The 21,712-nt window shown below is 38.1% G+C and overlaps 1 protein-coding gene across 1 annotated transcript in view; it reads left to right on the top strand.

The window, feature by feature from the left end:
• LOC131439588 (protein O-mannosyl-transferase TMTC1-like) overlaps positions 1-20,233 on the top strand; it is a 667,156-nt gene extending 646,923 nt beyond the window's left edge. Inside the window, exons 12-13 of the mRNA XM_058610786.1 lie at positions 3,583-3,862; positions 4,356-20,233. Coding sequence (XP_058466769.1) covers positions 3,583-3,862; positions 4,356-4,757 — 682 coding nt within the window. The 3' untranslated portion in view covers positions 4,758-20,233. The remainder of the gene's footprint in view (positions 1-3,582; positions 3,863-4,355) is intronic.
• Positions 20,234-21,712: the final 1,479 nt, after the last annotated feature.

The raw sequence follows: 21,712 nt of genomic DNA, 5'->3' as shown, positions 1-21,712 counted from the left end.
AGAATACTGCAACGATGCTTGGAAAAATGTTTAATGCACAGTAGCGCCTCTAGAGCAGCAGTAGGAGTTGTCGTGAATGATCCTGTCATCGCCATTAGGACCATCATTTGGAGATGATTTAGCTTTGACTGAACTGTCGCGACTTCTCCTTTCTGCCACCCTACAAGACATCCATATGCTAAAATATCTGGGTTTGAGTCCCCATGTTTTTCCACAAGCTCGTCTGCATTGGCCGAATGCCATGCAAGCTGAAGACAATGTGAGCAGACCAATTCAGTTTTGAGTCAAGAAAAACCCCCACGTATTTAACTTGATCGACCACAGTCACCTCTGAACCGAAGAACTGTAACGAACGAGCTCCTGTGATTATCCTACGATGAGTGAAAAGCACCATTGATGTTTTGCCCGGATTTACAGATAATCCAACCTGACAACACCATTGTTGAACAGATCGCAGGGCTTGCTGCATTAAATCAAAGAGAGTGTTAATGCTTATACCGGTCATCAATATATGATAATCGTCGGCAAAATCATGAGTCGGAATACCAAGGTTATTAAGTTTCGTTAACAACCCATCAGCGACTAGGTTCCAAAAAAGGGGGGATAGTACACCACCTTGAGGACACCCACAGACACTTAGCTTTCTAATCTCCGCTTGCCGAAGCGATGAACAAAGAAGTCGATTGCTAAGCATTGCGTGTATCCTATTTGTGATACTTGAAGGTATGCCATGACCACAGGCTGCTTCCAGAATTTAATTGAAAGACACGTTGTCAAAGGCACCTTCAATATCTAGGAAAACTCCCAAGCGAGATTGCTTTTATGAGAAAGCTTTTTCAATGTTGTACACAACATCATGTAATAGGGTTGTTGTGGATTTTCCACCTTGGTAAGCATGTTGCATTCCATGTAGCGGATGCACGCCCAAACTAACATTCCTGATATAGTGATCGACTATGCGTTCCACTGTTTTAAGAAGAAATGAGCTGAGACTGATAGGCCTGAAACTTTTCGTTTCCTCATAAGTGTCGCGACCGCCTTTGGGAATAAATTTGACAATTATTTCCTGCCAGGCTCTTGGAATATATCCAGTCGCAAGACTAAAAGTAAGTATTTTCTTCAAAACATGTTTGAAATGTTCATACCCTTTCTGCAGTAACACTGGGAAAACTCCATCCTTTTCAGGAGACTTGGAACAGCTGTCGGTGATGGCTCCATACATGCTGGAAAGTGAGTGTTAAAAAGCTGTGAAGTACATCACCTTCATCAGACAAGTGCTCTCCACCAGAAGTTCCTAAGAAACCGACATTAAAGTCCTTAGACTTCGAAAGTAACTTATTTAATCTGCTCGCCTCGTTGAGACTAGAGACATTTGTGCAGAGGCTTTTCCAACCACTTCGCTCAGACGATCGAAGAGCATTTTTGTAAGCCCTTCGAGCCGACACGAATGCCTCCGACCCATCTCTGCGTTGGTGGTTCCAAGCTCTTCTGCATAGTTTCCTTAGTCTAGCGAGTTCAGAATTCCACCGAGGAGTTCCTCTAGTAGCTCGCACAATCCGAAGTGGACAAGCCTCTTCATATGCTTCAACTATGAGTGAGATTGTCTCGTCGACAACATTTTCCAAATCAATTAGGGTTCCAATTGTTGGTTGGTATCCGTAAAATCTAGTCGCCAAGCCCTCTTCATAGAGGTCCCAGTTTGTAGATCTGGGATTATGATATGTGATAATATCAAATTTAACGTTTGAATGATCAAAGAAGATGTACTTATGATCAGACAACGAAGGTTGGAATTGAATCGTGAACATTTCTACATGATTTATTACGATTTTCTGCAACCAACTTAGTTCGACTTTTGGCAGTGTAGCACCTTCCTATGCGATTGTAAAAATCTTTTATAACGAATTTAATCGTGGTCGTAGTTCGTTTGCCGATGAATTCAAAAAAGGTGGTCCAAAATCAGTTGCTATGTCAGAAAACATTGATGCTGTGAAAAATCTGAAATGGAGGCAGCCTTAGGCATTAGTGTGCAAAGCTTATATGTTATTTTGCATTAACATTTAGTCGTAAAAAATTTTGTTCTCGTTGGATTCCACATAATTTGACAATCACTCAAAAAAGACTTGTGCCAATTGGTGCAAAAATGCTGAAAAAACTCAATCGTGGTGCTTCAAATTTGGTGTTTAACAAGTAACGAAACATGGATTAACTCATATGAGCCCGAAAACTAAACAGCAGGCGACTTTATGGGTGTTCCAAGAAGAACCAAATACATACAAAAGTTGTTCGCGCTCGACGCACTTCGAAGAAAATGATGATTTGTTTTTTATATATATAAACGGATATATCGCTACCGTTGCTTTAGAGAATCATAAGTCCGTCAATTGATTGGTATATCACCGTTTGTTTGCCAGAAGTTTTCGTGAAATCAGAAAAACGACGCATTCTTCACGACGATAATGCAAACGCTCACACAACGCCTCAAACAACCGAATATTTGAGCATCCAAAACGTCGAATTGATAGTTCACCCACCGCTTAGTTCTGACTTGGTACCTAACGACTTTTATTTGTTCTCTTCCATGAAAAAAAAACTGCGTCGAAAGCCTTTCAATACTCCTGAAGAAGCTGTTGAAGCGGTCAAAAGCCATGTTTTGGGGGTATCTCAATAAGAGTGGAAAAAATGTTATGAAAATTGGTTCAAGCGTATGCAAAATTGTATTGATCATCTAGGGGAATATTTTGAGAAACAATACAACCGTTTCCGATTAAATATTATACTGTTTTAATTTTTAGGCTGAATACATAACTAACAACCCTCGTATGTGATAGTGTCTATTCAAGGACTATTTATTGTGGTTCTTTAAACAGTTTGAATTTTTTTAAATAGCATTTTTGGTTTTTCCGACTCAAAAATTTCCCGAACCCAGGCCCAGAAGAAGGGCTCGAACCTTGAACCCTCATCTCCTTTCCGGGAAGACGCTCTACCAACTACGCTTCTATTGGCGCAAGCTGTTGAATATTACTACCTTTTTATAGTAAGACATCTCTAACATCATAAACCAATACAGGAGCTCGAAAAGATTGGTTCATCATAAAAATTGAATACTCTTTCGCATGTACCAACACTAACTTGTAATTTTTGAAGTATCGACGTTGGCAAAGATGTTCTATGAAAGACATTCTTATCTGAACTTAATCATCCTTTGGCAGCAGCACGGGAAACATCCAAAATCGATTTTTTTTTTTCGAACGCGACCGATATACTTCTAGTAGCTGAAAACAGACAAAAAAGCCCCGAAGAAATATCGAATTGCTACAACTTCGAGCTAAGAAGCCATTCCGCAACGTGTTGTCTTGAACGTCTCGCACATTTTACATGCTGCAGGCTGTGTTTTGTTCTTATAGCCCAAACGCTGCCTTCAAGGACAAAAAAAAATTGAGCAGATTTCTCTCATGTATTCGACGATGTTCCGGCAATTCTTTCCGAACCTCCTTTCTACTCCGGTTCCACCGGGATAATACCTTCGATGCCTCCAGGCAATTTCTAACCGATAAATCTGATGCTCTTCTTTCTCCTCAGATGGCAATTTATAGTGCGCTTATCGAATGGTGGCATACCGATACAGACGGAGATCTATCTTCGTGATTGGAGCATAAAGCACGAGCTGCGAAACCGGGCTATGATATACGACACTGGCAATGTAGCAGGTGGCGGAAGTAGCAGCAGCAGCAGCAGCAGCAGCAGCAGTAGCAGTAGTAGTGCAAGCAATCCCTCCCACGGGGTGCACGGAATGGGGCGCATAGGTGATTCTGGTAGAGAAAGACGCGACACCATCGGTTCCATTCCCGTAGAAGATTGCGTAAGTGGTTCTGGTTTTTTTTATTACCTTACTTTGTATGTGTATGTCATTACGATGTACGATGTGTGCCACTATCTGTTCAGGTCCTAAATCTTGAGGACATCTACAGCGCTACCGATTCGGTCGGTTTACCCGAAGAAATCGACTGTCGCTGCCTCCGGCAGTACGAGTGATTCATGGTGGGTTGGCACGGTTGGAATTATATTGCAACAAATTTGCTGCTTTGCAGCGAACATTGAACTAATCAGCTTACCACAGATATAAAGACGTAGATTAATATAGTGAGTACTACTTACAATACATTCCGAGTTACATTCTTAGAGAAATCCTAAGGATAGTAAGATTGAGCGATCGGAACGAATTCTTATCATTGATAGCATAAATATTTCACTTTTGAGATATACTAAATATAATTCAGCCAAGAGGCCATTCCTTTCTTGGATACTCCATAGCCCAAACATAACGAATTCCTTCTCTATTTTGCATTCCACAGGACTCCAACTTAGACACCGCAGCTACCCGTTCGGCACCGACGAGAGAATCCGAAATCAGTATACATATTCTGCGAGCACCGCACTGCAACCGCACGGATCACCTTCCGGGTTCGTTGAAGAATTGTAAAAAAATTCCCAATTCCGCAGCAGCATCATATTCCCCGTCACCGTTGAAAGCGTCATCACCTTCAGCATCATTAGCATCAGCACCTTCCGCCGCGTCGAGTCCCACCACCGCTGCCAACGAGCAGGGCGGCGAACGGAAGACCGCTCCACCCAGTGCAAAACATAAAAAGTGGCCAAAACCACTACACAAGCACAAAGCGGCACCGGAACAGTTGGCACCGAACTCCGAAGGTCTGACGCCGCTGCTTGTGTCAAACATGTTGGATAAACTATAACCGGAACTGGGCCCGGTAACCTGCGACTGCTGGAACACGCTACCTTCCGGCAACGATTGTGAATAGGTGCTGTGGATTTTCTTTTTTAGATACGAAAATTTTCTTGTTTGCTTCTATTGTTTTCACAAAAATTCGGCTTACGTTGACGCTGGGAAACTGTCAAGACTGACTTGACAGGTAGTAGGTAAAACCAAAACAAATGAAAGCAATTTTTCGTCAAAATGTCCAGGGAAGTAGATACAGGAGGCAGTATTAGTCGGCAACGGAATAAGTATTATAGACGGTGCAGCTCGGTATGGGTTTCGGGGTGCATCACCAGTGCGGTATGAAGTGGTTACATAGGTTGAGGTTTGTCGATTGTTCCGTTGGGTTGTTGGCATGTTTGCGTGTTCTAATTGAAAGTTGATTTCATCTGATTCAGTTCACTGTTCGAACGCTTACTCAATGAATGGTTTCGGCTAGTGGTGTCATTGGTGCCAATTGTGAATTTTGTAAAGATGAATTCACTTCTATAACAATTAGCACAATTTTTTTTTTGATTTTTTCTGACCAATTTTGGTAAAATAATGAGGTGACTACTCATTTATCGAACGCATTAGGAATCGAAAATTTGTTCCATTCAGAACTCTAACTGTACTAGAAAAAAATTGACAAACACATTCAGAAATGTGCGACTATCAACAATTAAAAATCAACTTGGAATTCAATTCCAAGCGACTACAGACTTTGAGTATTTGTTTTATTGATTGAACGTAATATTTTCATAAGCTCATAAGCGAAAAGTTTTTAGTATTTCGTCTACATTACAATAGGTGAGTACTTGATTCATCTTTATTTGGTGCAAAGAAAAGCCCGCCGGAGCTGAAATATACAATCTTTGTTTCTCCAGTAGGCACAAAACCTCCTCATCTGTTATGTCAACATCATGGAATAATCCAACAGATGCAGATCAACAGTTATCACAGTATTAAAACAAATTTTCTTTTTAAACTAAACAAACATTTCATTTACTGCATTACGATAGAAGTAAAAATTAAATACTTGGGAACATCGATTAAATAGACGACACATACTAGAAAAGCCTAATTGTACACAGGAATCTCAATTTAGGCGCAAAGTCAGGGGTGTTTAAATTAAATTTCGCGTAAATTAAATAAAACATCGCGATCGTGAAGACTTTTTAAATCCCATTTGATTTTAGTATAAAAAATCTAGCTACGTCCATATGCAAAAGCATATTTTACCATCTAATTATATTCTGAGACTATAGAAATTCGTAAGAGATATTCCAAGATCCAAGAACTACTTGGAATATTGTCCTTCAGAACAATGCCACGTTCCTCTTAATATTTGGATATTTGTGCCTCAGAATAATATGGATCACTATTGACAGGTTGCATTGATTCTGCTTCAAAATTGTAAAGCAGAATTGAACTTTAAATTAAGTTTGGGAGAAAATTGGCGTTCCCCAATTCATGGGATCATGAAAATTATCTGGTAATTAATTTGTGGGGCTATATGCATAACATAGTGCTGTCTTGGTTTATCATAATTGGCCGAAACACCGATCAGCAGAACTTTTTTGATGTGGAACACATCTCTATTTTCTATATAGGGGTGCAAATATGAAACTAAAGGAAAAATACACGTAGAAATGTGGTCAGGTTTTAAACGCTTACAGCTCAGTCTATTTTGTAGCAATTGTTAATATTATTTAATCATTTGATTGGAAATATTTCTAAGTTTAGATTTGAATGTAATAAGCCACGTATTTTTAATTATACATGATTGAAGTTTTGATTAATAGTAAGCGGTGACCTATTTTGTCTGCTAAAAATCTCCGGCATCCCTAATTTCCCTGCCATACACTCTTACCAGCCGTTTCCTAATTTTGGGTCAAAATTTAGGTATCTGTAAGTTTAGTACAAATGTTATGCCATAACAAAGCACGCTACCCATTTTTACCTTTCAACTCAATGTTCGAGTAGATAAAGACCAAATTTTGGGTAGCTTATAGAAAAGCTCGACACTGATTGATTTCACCTTAAAAAATAGGTAGAAATGATTTTCATTATAGACGACGGTTTTGAAGGAGTAAGCGATATATCAAAGGGGAAAAGGCCATAAAACGATTTGAAGCTTTAACTGGTATGCTCTGATCTTGTGTCATTCTAGCTCGGATGAAATTCCATGTTATGTCGTTTGGCCTTAGAAAATGACAACTACCCCAGGGTAAATATTGAGTGCTTAAGATTAATTTCTAATTTACATAAGATGAACTTGATTGATAATGAGATAAAGTTTATCGCTTCAACCGAAATCGTAGAATGGTAGAGAAACTTAACGCTATAAAAATAACTCTTTGCATACAAAACTTGAACACAAGCTTGTCGAGAAGAAACTCGAAATCCGTATCTCAAGTATGTATAAAGATATAATTGCATACATTTGAGATATTGAATTAATTTCGTTGGCTGTGAAACAAATACAAATCGAGACAAACAATGTTCGGTGTTGGTTCCTAATCAAGATCAATCTAAGCAAACTCTCGTGCAATTGCGGATTCAAAAGTGTGACGATTGATTGAACTGTTTGATTGTAGATCATTAGAAATTTTGATTGCCTTGTTCCACATCAATGGCTCGAACAACCCCATGGGGCTGATCCTTGTAGTTTTTTCTATAAATTTGTAAAAAAAAAGATTTGGGGTTTAGATTAACAGCAATCCATTTATAGAAATTATGAAAATGTTAGGAGTACACACTTCGAGAAAAACCCTGTGATTTTACATCTAATTAGATGCACATAAATGGAGCGTCGCAGTTCACACAAATTTATATGGAAGAACATTTAATAAGTCAAAAGTCAACAAAGTCTTGGCATTACATACCTTTGGTGGAATTTGGCCTATCTGTTTCAACAGACTTCGCAGCCGATTCTTACTGTACAGAATCATTGCATGGCTAGTACTATGGATCCTACTGACACTAAGAATCCTTCCAGGTCGGGGCTCGAACATACGACAACTGGCTTGTAAGACCAGCGTCCTATGCATTGAACCGCCAACCCGGGACATTTACATTTAATATTGTGTCTTGAATTCCACGACATAAAATTTATTTAATAAAAAAAATCTGATGATAGCGCCTCCGCCGTGACTTGAACCGGGAATCATTGGATCGTGAAGTATGTGTGTTGATCGACTGAGTCACAGAAACACACATCTTCCTGGCTGGTAAACGGTGTATTTAAATTCATACAATCAAGCTAATCTAACATTAGATCATTATAAAAGAATTCACAGTTCGCAAAATTCTTGTGATTTCACATCTTATCAGTTGCACAAAAATGGAGCGTCATATTTCACACAAATTTATATTCAAGAACATGTAAAATTCTGTGATTTGAAAATTGCATGGCTTTAAAACGAATGGAATAAAAAAATCAAAAGATCAACAGCAACAACGCGACTTGAACCGTAAAACATTAGATCACAAAGCACACCAGTTATAGTCGACTGAGCCACAGAAGCACATATCTACTTGGTTGGTAAATCGTGCATATAAATTCATACAGTCTCACTTGCTAACCGAGTGCAAATCACACTCAGAACCAGTAAAATTCTGTACGAATTGAATATTGCGTCATTTGAGAAGTTAAGTAGTTATGAATTGTATCGTTTGTAGAATTATGTCACCTGTTAAATTCATAATTTTTCTCGGTGAAATTTTCCGTTATTTGACAAATTGGGTCGTTATGAATAACATAGTATAAGGATTCAGTTAAATTCAGTTTTGTGGGTGTGTGTGTGTGTGTTTATTTGGAGAACGTTTATAATAAAATTTACATTTCCATCAAATAACTGCACACCAAAAAATGAAATAATACAGGTGACTTATTTCCTCATACGGTGTAATTCATAAATACCTAATCTGTCAAACGACGGAAAATTGCATTTGTAATGACTTAATGTTAGATTAGCTTGAATTTTACTGGTTTCGCCTGTAACTTGCATTCTGCTAGCAGGTGTGACTGTATGCATTTAAATGCTTCTTTTACCAGTCATGCAGATATGTGCTTCTGTGGCACAGTCGATTTACAGACGTACTTTGCGATCCAATGATTCCCGATTGAAGTCGCGTGGCGGTCGCTATCAGTATTCATTTTTTTATTTCAATGAATGTCATGTCATGTAATTGGGGCACAATATTAAATGTTCTTAAACGTAAATTTGCGTGAACTGCGACGCTCCATTTATGTGCATCTAATAAGAATCACAGGTTTGTTTTTTGAAGTGTGCAGAAACAAACTCTTGAATTATCGGATTAATTACCTTTCATCAACACGCATCCATCAATCATTTATTAGTAGGTAATACAATTTGACCGATGATTTTTGTTGAACCTACCCAAAAAAATAATGACTCGCCACAAAACCTAACCCAATAATCGATGCTCAGCCGGAACCACGTAATCCTTGTACAGCAGAAAAGAAACTTAATCGATAGTAAGTGATATAATTCGATAGGATAACTAAACTTAGAGACCGTTAGATTTAAAATTAAAAAAAGAACTACATTAGCCTAACATAGATTACGTGCTGAACGATGTAAAAATAGACCTACATATACCGTGTAAGGTAAGTGGAGAACAAAATTTGAGAAATCTGCGAGTGAGAACAAACAAAACAAAACAAACCATAAACAACTTAATTCAGTTACCGAAGCAGAAAATTGACAAGCGAAAGACGTGCGAAGTTTGAGCGACGTGCGATAGAATAGAATTTATTTTTGTAATGCCATTACAGCAGCGGTAGAAGTTTAGCGATGACTTGGCAATAATAATCACATTATAGAGGAAGCAACTGAAAACATACTGGAACCATAATTAGCTCAAGCCTGACCGACACAAATAAGAGCTAATGATATTTGCCAAGTGATAACTTCTGTAGCAGAATTGAACGCCGGAGACGGGGAATGAACAAAACTAAGACTGTGAACATATACATACATTTAAACACAATAAATTGTACCAACTATCGGTGTGTTTCCACGCCACCATCGTTTATTTCGTACCGCCCGTTATCGTTTCCAGGAAGACAAACTTAGTATAACAATATTTCCGTTAAAAATAATGATACCGAGGAAACCCGATAACAATAAAATCGCTCATTTTCATTCCGGGATTTCCAGCGATTCTGGTCGTTTCGAAGTTGACGATCGCAACTTCGACAGCCGGACTAAATGCAGGCTGCACTAGTTCTAGAATTGGTTAGGCTAGAAGGGTCATAAGCGCTGAGAAAATAGCATCATAAGGCAACGATTTACGATTTGCAATTAGGTTAATTTGGCCCAAGCGAGAAACGGCAGGTTGACAAGTGTCTGCTGCGGGAAATATAAGCCCGCCCAAACGGCGAATGAGATAATGAGGAACATTAGACTGCTGTAGAACCGTGAGTGAGTCCTAAATAATGGGTGTTGATGCAGTAGGTCTCCTGTGGAACCGTGTGTATTTAATGAATGCTTGTTCCGAATGCATTATATTTACTTACCGTTATTGCTAGGAAAGATAACCCTAAACAATTCAGTGAAACTAATTGGAAGTGAGCCAAGCTCGTGTTTTATTTTAAAATTACATGCGGCTCATAATTTAAGACTATGCGGTTCATGATCAAGACATGCTCATCCATGCAAAGCCTTGGTATTACATTCCTGTAGTGGAATTTGACCTTCTGTTTCAGCAGGCTTCGCAGCCAATTCAGAGTGTACAGAACCATTGCATGGCTGGTGCTACGATTCTACTGACACTACGAATCCTTCCAGGTCGGGGCTCGAACATACGACAACTGGTTTGTAAGACCAGTGCCCTATACAATGCACCGTCAACCCGGGACAATCCATGCTGGTTCTATTTTTTCCGGTTTTATTAAATTTGTTTCTCGTCGAATAAATTCCACAAATCGTTTTTTTAGAACCCTAAAAATATTCCCAAAGGATTATGTGAAGTTTTCTTCAACGGAGTATGTAAATCTTTCCAATAAAAAACCACTGTAACTTTGCTTGTTGTATATGTTCCGTTTCATTTAATTGTATGGTATAACATGTTTGTCCTAAACAAGTGGTACTTTAAAATAGATGCACCGTTATAAGTAAATTTTTTTTTTATGAAATTTTTTTTTCAGGCCAATTCGCGTACAAGCTTTACGTGGCCGATTGAGCCATGTTTTTATTAGATAAAATAATTTTTTTTCCATTGGATCTCGTTGTCACCCTTTTTCTAGGGGGAGAGGTGCTTCCAATTTTACCTTGCGATGACTAAGAGGAATTTTGTTCGTGGCTCGTCACGTCATCCATTGCCGCATCTGTGGTATCGTTGTTGGTTTCCGTTTTTCCTTCATTTTCCTTGTAATTCGCACTCTTGGGCTCGTTGTTAGTTACTGTAGACGCGTCTTGTTGTACATTGATTGCAGTTGCTGGTTGGTTTGATGGTGAAATAGGAGTACTGCGCTCACTAGTTTCCGTTGTTGAACGGTTGACTTTGTCTTTGGTTGAAGATGTTCTTTTCGCAGTTCCAGTGCATGGTTTGCCGTAGCGTGCAGGTTGTTCTCAAAACTGACATGTACCCAGTTGATTTTCATACGTAATCAGCGTTTTACACGGATGTGTCCCACCTTGACCACAAATGATGTAAGATGGAATTGCCTTACGTAGTTGCATACGTACCACTCGCATGCCATTCCGAATACCGGGGACAAAATCCGCCATACTTTCTTTTCGATGGAAAGAACTTCACCGTACTACGACATATTTTCCCGAACGAACTGATCGCTGGTCTGCGGGGAAGGTCATGCACACGTACTTCTATGGCATTGTCCACCATGTATACAGGGATTTTATATTTAACATTGCCATGATCAACACTGTGCACCCCGTTATTAACCGAAGCAAATGCAATTGCATCTCTTTCACATTTGAACATAATGTACACACAGTTAGACGTCTTGTTGAATTGAATCTCACTTACATCATTAACGTTTAGATGCATTCGTTAAGCAAGATTTCAATTTCTGTTGCTGCTGGTCTAACTTTGCAGCCCTTGAAATCAAAACAAATTGAATTTGGTCTTGTAGGCCAAGTTTCAGGCTTTGTTAAATCATATTTGCCTATTTCGTACATTCTATTGTTCACTACACTCGACCGTAAGCAATTGTCGACTGTGTCGGATGAGATGTAAACACTGACAAGTAAAAGTTGCAGCGAAACAAAGCAGTGAAAAGTGGCAAATTACTCGCCTTTTACAAAACCGTGTGTAGTTCAAGTGACAGTGTGATGAGAATTTTTTTAAATCACTCAAATGATGCATTCACATTACAAAATATTACAAATCTAGTTTTGATGCGTTCACATTACAAAATATTACAATTGATGCTAAAAATGTTTCTCATCCGAAATTCACGGAAGAGTGTTTAGTTTTGGGTTGCACATCTATTTCTCATTTTTTCGTTCTACCTTATGCTCTGAGTATGTCATGGCCATTACCAAAATAGATACAGTTTTGCAGTGATCGGCGCTGAGCGAAATTTCCCAAGAGAGAATCTCAACTTGAAAATACTCGCAAAACATCCAATCGATGATTCTTGAAAATTCTCGCAGAAGATCCAATCGATGATTCGACCTAAAGATTCTCATACTAGGTTGAAGCATTTCAGAACCCGACATATTCATGACAGTAATTATACAGAGGCCCCCTCTTCTAATGTATCTTTTGGAAAGTCATTTCAAATATCAAATAAATTCAATTGATGAACACATCAAAAAATAAATAAAATTGTCATTATTTCTGGACGATTTTACGAATTCAGACCGACATGCAAGTTCGAAAAATTTCATATTAAAAACACTTGATGCACCCCTTTCTATCTAAAAAATATTCTTATAACAAACTCTAAAGAGCTACAGGTACCTGTGACAAATTTGGGAAGAACCCGTTAATTTATACTGGATTTGTACTGAAACACACAAACAAAATCGCCATACAGTCCCATACAACAGACAGATCATTTGCTCCCGCACTGGTGTTCATTCCATGTTCGATGAACCGTGCCTGTTTTCTGTTGGTGAGATGATGTTTTTCTCTCTTCGATGGCACTAATTGAATCATGTGAAGAATTGACAGAGAGCGTGTTTTTAAATTATAAATTGTTTTAAATATGGTATGGATCCGACTTCCGGTTCCGGAATTACAAAGAAAAATGTGCGAAAACTGACACAAAATTTGCACACACTTTTTTTCGAAATGGCTTGACTGATATTAATAAACTTTAACTCAAATGAAAGGCATTACGGTTCCATAGGTTTTTTTTTATGTGGATCTGACCTTCGATTAAGGAATGATAGAGTGATGAGTGTAAAAATTGCAAAAATATACTGAATTATTTCTTCTAGTTTACAGGTCTTGAAAGTTGAAGACCTTACGAACTCACATCGGATATAGTGGTTCTCGGAATCCGGGTCCGAAAGTACTGGAAATACTACATAGAACGCTATAGAATTTTATCCGAATCCGACATCCGGTTCCGGAACTATAGGTTAAAGTGTCTTTATAGTTGCAAACCGTCATTTAGAGCGACGATGTAATAGAGGAAAAAATTCTTCTAAATTCAGCTCCAAACTATTGCAATTTGTAGATTATGATAGTTGCTTACTAAAGGAACCGACTTCGGCTATCCTGGTTCCCTGTTCCTGGAAAGATAGGAAATATTGATTTTCTTAGAGATAGCTGTAATTTTCACAAACTTAAGCTCAAATGAAAGGTTTTGTGTTCCCATAAGCTACTATTAAATTTCATCCGCATCTGACTCGCGGCTCCGAACCTAGAGAGTTAAGTGTGTAGAAAATTTCAAACCTTCACTTAGAGCAAAGCTGCAAAAAATGGTAAAATTCTTCTAAAATTTAGAATAATTTTTTAACAAATGCAAAAGGTTTTGGTGGCTTATACCCAAACATTTTAATTTTTATTCAAGTTTTAAATAAAACTTTTAGGAAGAATCGTCAAATGATATTTATAAAAGTAAGTAGTATGAGCAAGGTTCAGTGATTAAATCAGTTTTTTAAATTCTAACCGAAACAAAAAAGTACGGGTGTGTAATGTCAGAGACATAACTGGATGTCGTGAATACGAAAAAACTGAAATGCTTTCTTTTTACTTTCGAATATCAATTAGTTGATTGATTATGTGAATTGTGCCAGTTTTCCCTTTCTTCACTACTATAATTTGAAAGATGCACCTAAACTGAGTCGGTGCTATGCATTTTATATAGAAAATCAGCAGAAAGTTCCTACAACTTCAAACTAAACTGTTTGAAAAAGGGCCGTATATAGTAAAGTGAAATTTCGCAAAGTTCATTGGAAATATGTTGATGGTTCTAAAAAGAACCGAATCGAAGAGTTCATGAATTAGGGACTGAACCTGAGTGCTCTTGACAGAATTAAGTTGCAACTTAGTTCTTGAATGAGTTGGCAGTGCAGGCTCTGAATTCTAAACCTGTATTCTGGAACTAAGTTCCTGAAACATAATTTTGAAACTAAATTCCTGACCTGACACCTGTCAACCGAAGTCCAAATGAGAGCTTGACCTCAGCATTTCATGCTCTAAACTTGGTTTGTTCTTACTGATGTCGGTGGGAAAACCTCACCTCGACATGCAGTTCCGTCTGAAGCACTAGAAGAAATAAACGATTTTCAATCAAAGTTTACCAGTCATACTCGTCCAGTAGATAATCGGAACTGATATGTGCCTGACTACCTCAAAACCGTCGTACGGGAGCGAAAAAAGCAAACAAGCGTGATGAATTTTCCCCATTATTTTCAGTTTCAGAAAACTCTGTTTTTCAGTTATTTATGGTTATCTCACGCTTTTGAAAATTTAATCATAAACTCCTGATTATATTTCTGATAAATGGTAGAGAAAATTGTGTGGCTGGGTTAAGTACATCAAGAGATATTCGCGATAATTCACGACGAAAAAACTACCGAACCATTCTTCAACTGATATCACTAAAATCATAGAAGTGTGCAGTAGTTATTTGACAGTTCAGCTAAAATTGACAAACATTTGGTAATCAAAAACCGAATTGTGCAAAATTTTCTCAGTATGTGGTTGTGTGAAATGTGCGAGTCCTTTTATAGGTACATTTTAGGTACTCACCTGATGGCGCTTTTGGTGTCACTGATATAAAAGAGCGCCATCAGGTAGTAGTACTACTCGAATCTCAAAGTTTCAACACATGGACTGAAAAGTCCACGGCCTTACAAAGAGAATACGACTTTTTGGTTCAAAATTAACTTTAGTCATCAGCGTATTCTCCATCAAGAGCAAAGTAATCACTCTAGCGCAGCTCTAACATTTCAATCAAGGATCAAGCTCTAACATTTCAATTATCGTATCAAAGAATGCTCACTCTTCATTCTTTACACGAATGAATCAGTGCCATCAAAAAGAGACTAATATCATCGCAACAAACAAACACCCGGCATGGCTCATTTAACATAGAATAGACACCAGTGCGAGAGCGAATTTTTTTCGATGACATTTCTGAGAATCAAAGGTTAGCACGCTGCTGTGGGGATCCTCTCTGAAGCAACAAACGGTCGCTTATTCTCGTTTCGCGATCCGATTCTGTATGGGCAGTGGATAATTGCGATAGAATCATTTTACTATTGCCGCTTATTCTAACTATGTGCATATAACCTTTGTATAAGTTGTGTCTATGAAAATGTATGTGAATGCTCCACACAAGGGTTTTGAAATATTGCAACCTAGTGTGAGAAACATCAAGTTGAACCATCGATTCGATTTTCTGCGATAATTGTCAACTTGCGATCCTCTCTTGGGAAATTCCACACAGCAACGATCATTATCAGACTGTATTTTTTTTCAAGGGCCGTGAAATACTCAGAGTATAAAGTGGAGCGAAGAAATGTAGAAAAATTCTCTCGCGGTTCATGCATTGAATGACTCGAGTTCTTATAGGATCTTCTACCGGATTGAAAATGTTGTATACAATATAGAGAGCAATATAGCAGTTTCTGTCAAATTTTCGGCAATCACCAACACTGATTTCAATACTACTTTTGTAGAACGATATATCTTTTGCCTCAGAATAGGCCTCAGTTTCAGTGATAACCTTTTCATTCGTGCGAAATGTCTTACCGGCAGCAGGTCTGTGAACAGCCAGTAGTCGCTGGGAGTCAAATCTGGCAAATACGGTGGATGTGGGATCAGTTCGAAGTTCAATTCATGTAGTTTTGCCATTATTTTGATTGACGTGTGACACGGTGCGTTGTCTTGATGAAACAAAATTTGTTTCTTTGCCATATTCGGTCGTTTTTTTGCAATTGTAGCATTTAAATGCCCCAATGATGCTATATTATATTCACTGTTAATGGTATTTCCTTTCTCAAGAAAGTCGATAAATATCACATCACGCACATTCCAAAATACCGAGGCCATAACCTTTCCAGCCGATTGTTGTGCTTTCGGGCACTTTGGACGAAGCTCACCAGTTACTGTCCACTCACATGACGATCGTTTTGATTCCGGAGTGAAATAATCAATCCATGTTTCATCCATTGTCACATATCGACGTAAACATTCCGGTTTATTACGTGTACACATGCCCAAACACTGCCCAGAATCATCATAACGTTCTCGTTTTTGGTCAACAGTGAGCAAACGCGGCACCCACTTTGAACAGAGCTTCCTCATAGTTAAATGCTCATGCAATATAAAGCCAACATGTTCTTTTGATATCTTTACGATGTCAGCTAACTAACGCAGCTTCACTTTTCAATCATTCAAAATGATTTTTTGTTTTTTTTATGTTTTCTGGTATTACCGCCTCATTTTGGACGTCCACTGCGTTCTGCATCATCGATGTTTTTACGACTATGTTTGAAGTCAGCAAACTAACTTTTTATTGTTGTTTCTGATGGAGCGGAGACTCCATAAAATTTTTCAAGCCATTGCTTAGCTTGAACGTTATTTTTTCATCAAGAAGCAGTGTAAAATAAATAACGTAACCGACAAAACGTGTTGTTTTTTCACCACGCAAGTTTCTCAGAGATGGCTGAACCGATTTTAACAAATCTAGGCCCGTTTGAAAGCTACTGTTAGACCATTGATCAAATTCGAAGATCAAATGGCTGTGACTTTTGGTTCCGGAGATATGATGGTATAAATAACGTAACCGACAAAACGTGTTGTTTTTTCACCACGCAAGTTTTTCGGAGATGGCTGAGCCGATTTCAACAAGCCTAGGCATGTTTAAAAGCTATTGTTAGGCCATTGATCACGTTTGAAAATCAAATGGCTGTGACTTTTGGTTCCGGGGATATGATGGTATAAGTGACGTAACCGACAAAACACGTTTTTTACCGCTTTAATGTATATAAGGGTGCCAATCTTTTGGGATCACCTCTAATTTCGTAAAGCGATACTGTTCAAAAGTTTAAGCACCTCGAGAAAAGTCCTCATGCAAAATTTGAGCTAAATCGCACATGGGTAACGGGTGCTGCCCAGCGGTTAAAGTTTGAAAATTTTCGATCTTGAAAAAGCACCATAGGGGGGAGTACATGAAATTTCCGAAATCGAAATTTGTTTTGATGCCAAAAATCTTAAAATTGCATGAAACGTCGAGGTATAGTGTTATTTCTTAAATTTTTTTTTTAAAGATCGACTTTCTGGGTCTTAGAAAAATTTTGATATTTTTTTTTAGTCCCAGAAAGTCGATCTAAAAAAAATTTATTTTTCGAGATGACACTAAATCTCGACGTTTCATGCAATTCTAAGATATTTGGCATCAACATTTTGTTTCGATTTCAAAAATTTCATGTACTCCCCCCTATGGTGAGTTTTCAAGATATATGAAAAATTTTACTAAGTGGACTAAGAAGGGTTTTTCAGATTAGCATCTCTTTTCTCATACAAATAGGCAACACAAATGTCAAGCACTAGGTTGGAAAAATGATGCTGACTGTGTGACATAAACACTGAAGAATGCTTTTGTGAACAACTCTAATCAATCTGAATCAATTATTGTCAAAATTAGTCTCCGAAATTGTTTAATAAAAGTATGAAATATACTTTTTTGAGACTGTTATGAAAAATGAGAAAGGCATTATCACACCACTAGGTGGATTAAGAAGGGTTTTTTGATTCACCTTCAAAAGAAATGTTTAAATTTTACGGAGGAAATCCACTACACAAGATTCTAAATATACAAGAACAATACAAAAAAAACTGAGTTGTTTGAACTTCATGACTAAATATTTATTTGAAGGAGAAAAGCCTAGCCCATGAAGACTTTTTTGCATTTATCTGTAGAATAAAATTCTAGTATTTGAATATTAATTTTTCATTTATAACTTGATGTTTTGTAAATGCCTAATATTTGTTTTAGCTGCAGCATCTGAATATTTAAAAATGCACTAGTGGCACCTACAAGTATGAGATTTTATAACAGGTCTGAAAATAATTAAAAAGGTTACACGTCCGAATATTATTTTTTCAGATACTCAATTCTTGAGTAAGCATTATTTTTATTCCAAATAACGTATATTTTTTAAGTGCCCAGTTGCTATCTTACACCGTCAATTACAATTAAAAGTTTCCGAACAACAACGATATGAAGATAGTTCATGCCAAAATACGTTTGCCCTTATTAAACATCAGTCTTAAGTCGAACCGGTCTCTCCATCTGAAGACGTGTCCGAAGTTTTATCCAAATCGGAGCAAGTCGATCCTAAGTTTGCCATCTTTTCGGTAATTACTTTCTAGGATTACTCTTGGTTTGCATTGACTATCGGTGAAAGCATTGGGTCTTTTTCACGACCAACTCCGATATTCTCCGCACTATTAGTGTGAAGTTTATTAAAGCGAATACCGCAAATATCCGAAAATATTGGCTTCATATTCGAGCACTGTGCACTATACATTGACATAATGCCCCATTGGGAAAAAAAAACACAATCATCCAGTATTAAAGCAACCCATTACCCGTGTGGCATTATTTTCACGAACAAATTCCCACCAGCCCGTCCGTCATCCTCAGGCTGCAGACAAATGGGTGGAGGTGGGAATTTCATTGCACTAAGCAGACAAGAATGCAGCTTCGCGAGTCCTTGCCACTTCAATGGCAGCTTGTCTCGACTCGAGTAGCATCCTGATGAGTATCCATCAGTAGCATATGGGACGGTTTCCATATTTTTCCTCATATACATCCATGCACATGCCGAGACTTACGGGACAAAGTGCTGTCGTTCTTCCTCCTTCTACTGAGTGCGTCATTCAAACATGCGTGCACACAATACAAATCAACGTGTATATTTCCATGGTGAAGAGCCGTTATCGGTCGAGTGGAGTTTTGTTTGGAGGAGGCATGCCAAAGAATTCCTCGAATGACTGCCGGCTAAGGGTGATCTGCTCATTTGACGACATCTCGTAGGACGTGTGTTTTGACAACAAATGCGAACCTTGAAGGTGAACTGCATGGATGGGCTGTCTTCCTTTGTGTTCGACTGGAGTTTACCCCGTTTTCCAGCACAGCACAAGCGAAGTGCATCTTTTGATTTAGGTGCATACGTGGACCGGCTTTTGTTTGATATGACGGTATCCCTTAAAAGCTAGTGAATAAGTGATGAGCTCTTGTGTGCCGTCGCAAGGTACAACAAACAAAATGCCATATATCAATGTATTCGCAGGACCATGCAATTGAAACGTAGGGCGTGTGTGTCAGCTTAAAAGCTTTCCGCTTCACAGCCACCCGTTCGCTTCCGACTCGAGTCACGTCTAATGATCAATATTCCTCATTCATCACATTTGTCTCGCTTGGCCGACGGTACGCTATGCAACGAACCGACTGAAATTCGCAATATATTTTTTGTTTGTTTTGTTTAATTTACGATTGAATTAAAATAAACGAACTTTTTTAACCCGCAAATTTGGGGCAGTGAAATTAAACGAACTGTAAATATGATGTACGAAATAAAAACGATAGAAACTAATGAAAATCCGATATGAGCTGCATATTCACGGATCAGAAAAAAAGGCTAAACAGAACCGACAAAAAAGACCGAATTTAACTCAAATAACATAAAACCATGCAACACAAACACAACGTATTTTCATCCTAAATCTGTAGATGTACGACCGTTATGTTACACACACTGAACAAAAAAAAACAAGGTGTGCCAGATATGTGCAGGAATGCGGCAAGGATTGTTCTACAATAAAACAAATTTTCATTTCGGACTAATGAATCGAACCAAAATGAAAAAAAAAACACGTGCAGACAGCCAGCAACATGTGCTAAACAAATGAAATATATTCATTTTTAAACCCATAGCAACTGAAAAAAATACAGAAAAAAAACAAGCATAAAATAGTATTTTATAAATAAATAATTGAACAAAAATCGATTTGATCAAGCGTTTCCAATAGACATCATTTTCCATGCATATCCAAACTCAAAGAATAGCGTACATATTCATAATGTTACAGAAAAAAGTTGGACTCCACTATTTAGCAGTGCTCGCCGTCGGTAAGTACATGTGTATGCGAACATTTACACAATACGGTAGATTGACCCACATGAGCGGGATGTTAATGAGAGGTAATTAGAAAACAATATTTGATAGCAAATAGGTTCGTGGCACGCTCTGAAAAGTGTTCCATCCGGTTTATAAACCTATCATGCCAAACGTATCATTAGGATGGTAAGTCTTCCAAAACTGTTTCGATGGGCAACATAAAATGTGTTGAGTATGATTGTTTACCTTACCATATGCGTGATAACGTTTGCATCATTGAGCAATGTTAAAATTTGAAAAAACCTTCACTAGTTTAGGTTTCGATTATTTTGCTTATTCAAATATAGAGAGGTTTCTTATTGCCTTCAACCATGTGAATCATCGACCCAGTTTCCACTTGCTGCAATTACAGCCTCTACAAGCTACGAGTCTATATTTTTCTGAGGCTTGCTGTACTCGGGTGGCTTTTTGAATAGTTCGGTAGCGATCTCCTGTGATTGTTTCACCCGGTTTCAAGAGCTCGTACACACTTAAAAAAACCCTGTGATTTTACATCTTATTAGATGCACATAAATGGAGCGTCGCAGTTCACACAAATTTACGTCGAAGAACATTTAATATTGTGTCTAAAACTCCATGCCAGAAAATCCTCGAAATAAAAAAAATAATACTGATAGCAACCGCCGCGACTTGAACCGAAAATCATTCGATTGCAAGTACGTCTGTTAATAGACTGAGCCACAGAAGCATGTATCTGTTTGGCTGGTAAAAGGTGCATTTAAATTCTTACAGTCGCACCTGCTAGCAGAACGCAAGCTACAGTCGAAACCAGTAAAATTCAAGCTCATCTAACATTAAGTCATTACAAATAAATTTTTCCGTCATTTTACAAATTAGGCCTTTATGAATTACATCGTTCGAGGGATTAGGTCACCTGAAAAATTCAATTTTTTTTTCAGTGTAGTAAATCACACCGAGCTAATCCCACCAAATACAAAACATAATCTTGGCGCCGTGAGTATTCGGTTTTGCCTTCGACGAAGTAGCATGCTTGGGCTTTTCCCATAATTTTTTGCAATTAGGATTATTGTATCCAACCCACTTTTCATCACCGGTTACGATTGGATGTAAAAACCCCTTACGATTTTGTCTTTGAAGCAGTTGCTCACATACAAATAGACAACGCTCGATGTCCCTCGGTTTCAACTCGTACGGCACCCAGTTTCCTTCTTTCTGAATCATGCCCTGGGCCTTGAGACGTTTTGAAATGAGTTGCTGGCTCACTCCCAACAATTCGGCAATTTCTCAGGTTTGGCACGAATTTTCATCAAACAATGCACAGTGGGGAAAAAACTATCAAAAACGCGAC

Source organism: Malaya genurostris, chromosome 3, assembly GCF_030247185.1.
Source record: "Malaya genurostris strain Urasoe2022 chromosome 3, Malgen_1.1, whole genome shotgun sequence".
NCBI classification, from domain to species: Eukaryota; Metazoa; Arthropoda; class Insecta; order Diptera; family Culicidae; genus Malaya; species Malaya genurostris.
This window is presented reverse-complemented; position numbering and strand designations above follow the sequence as displayed.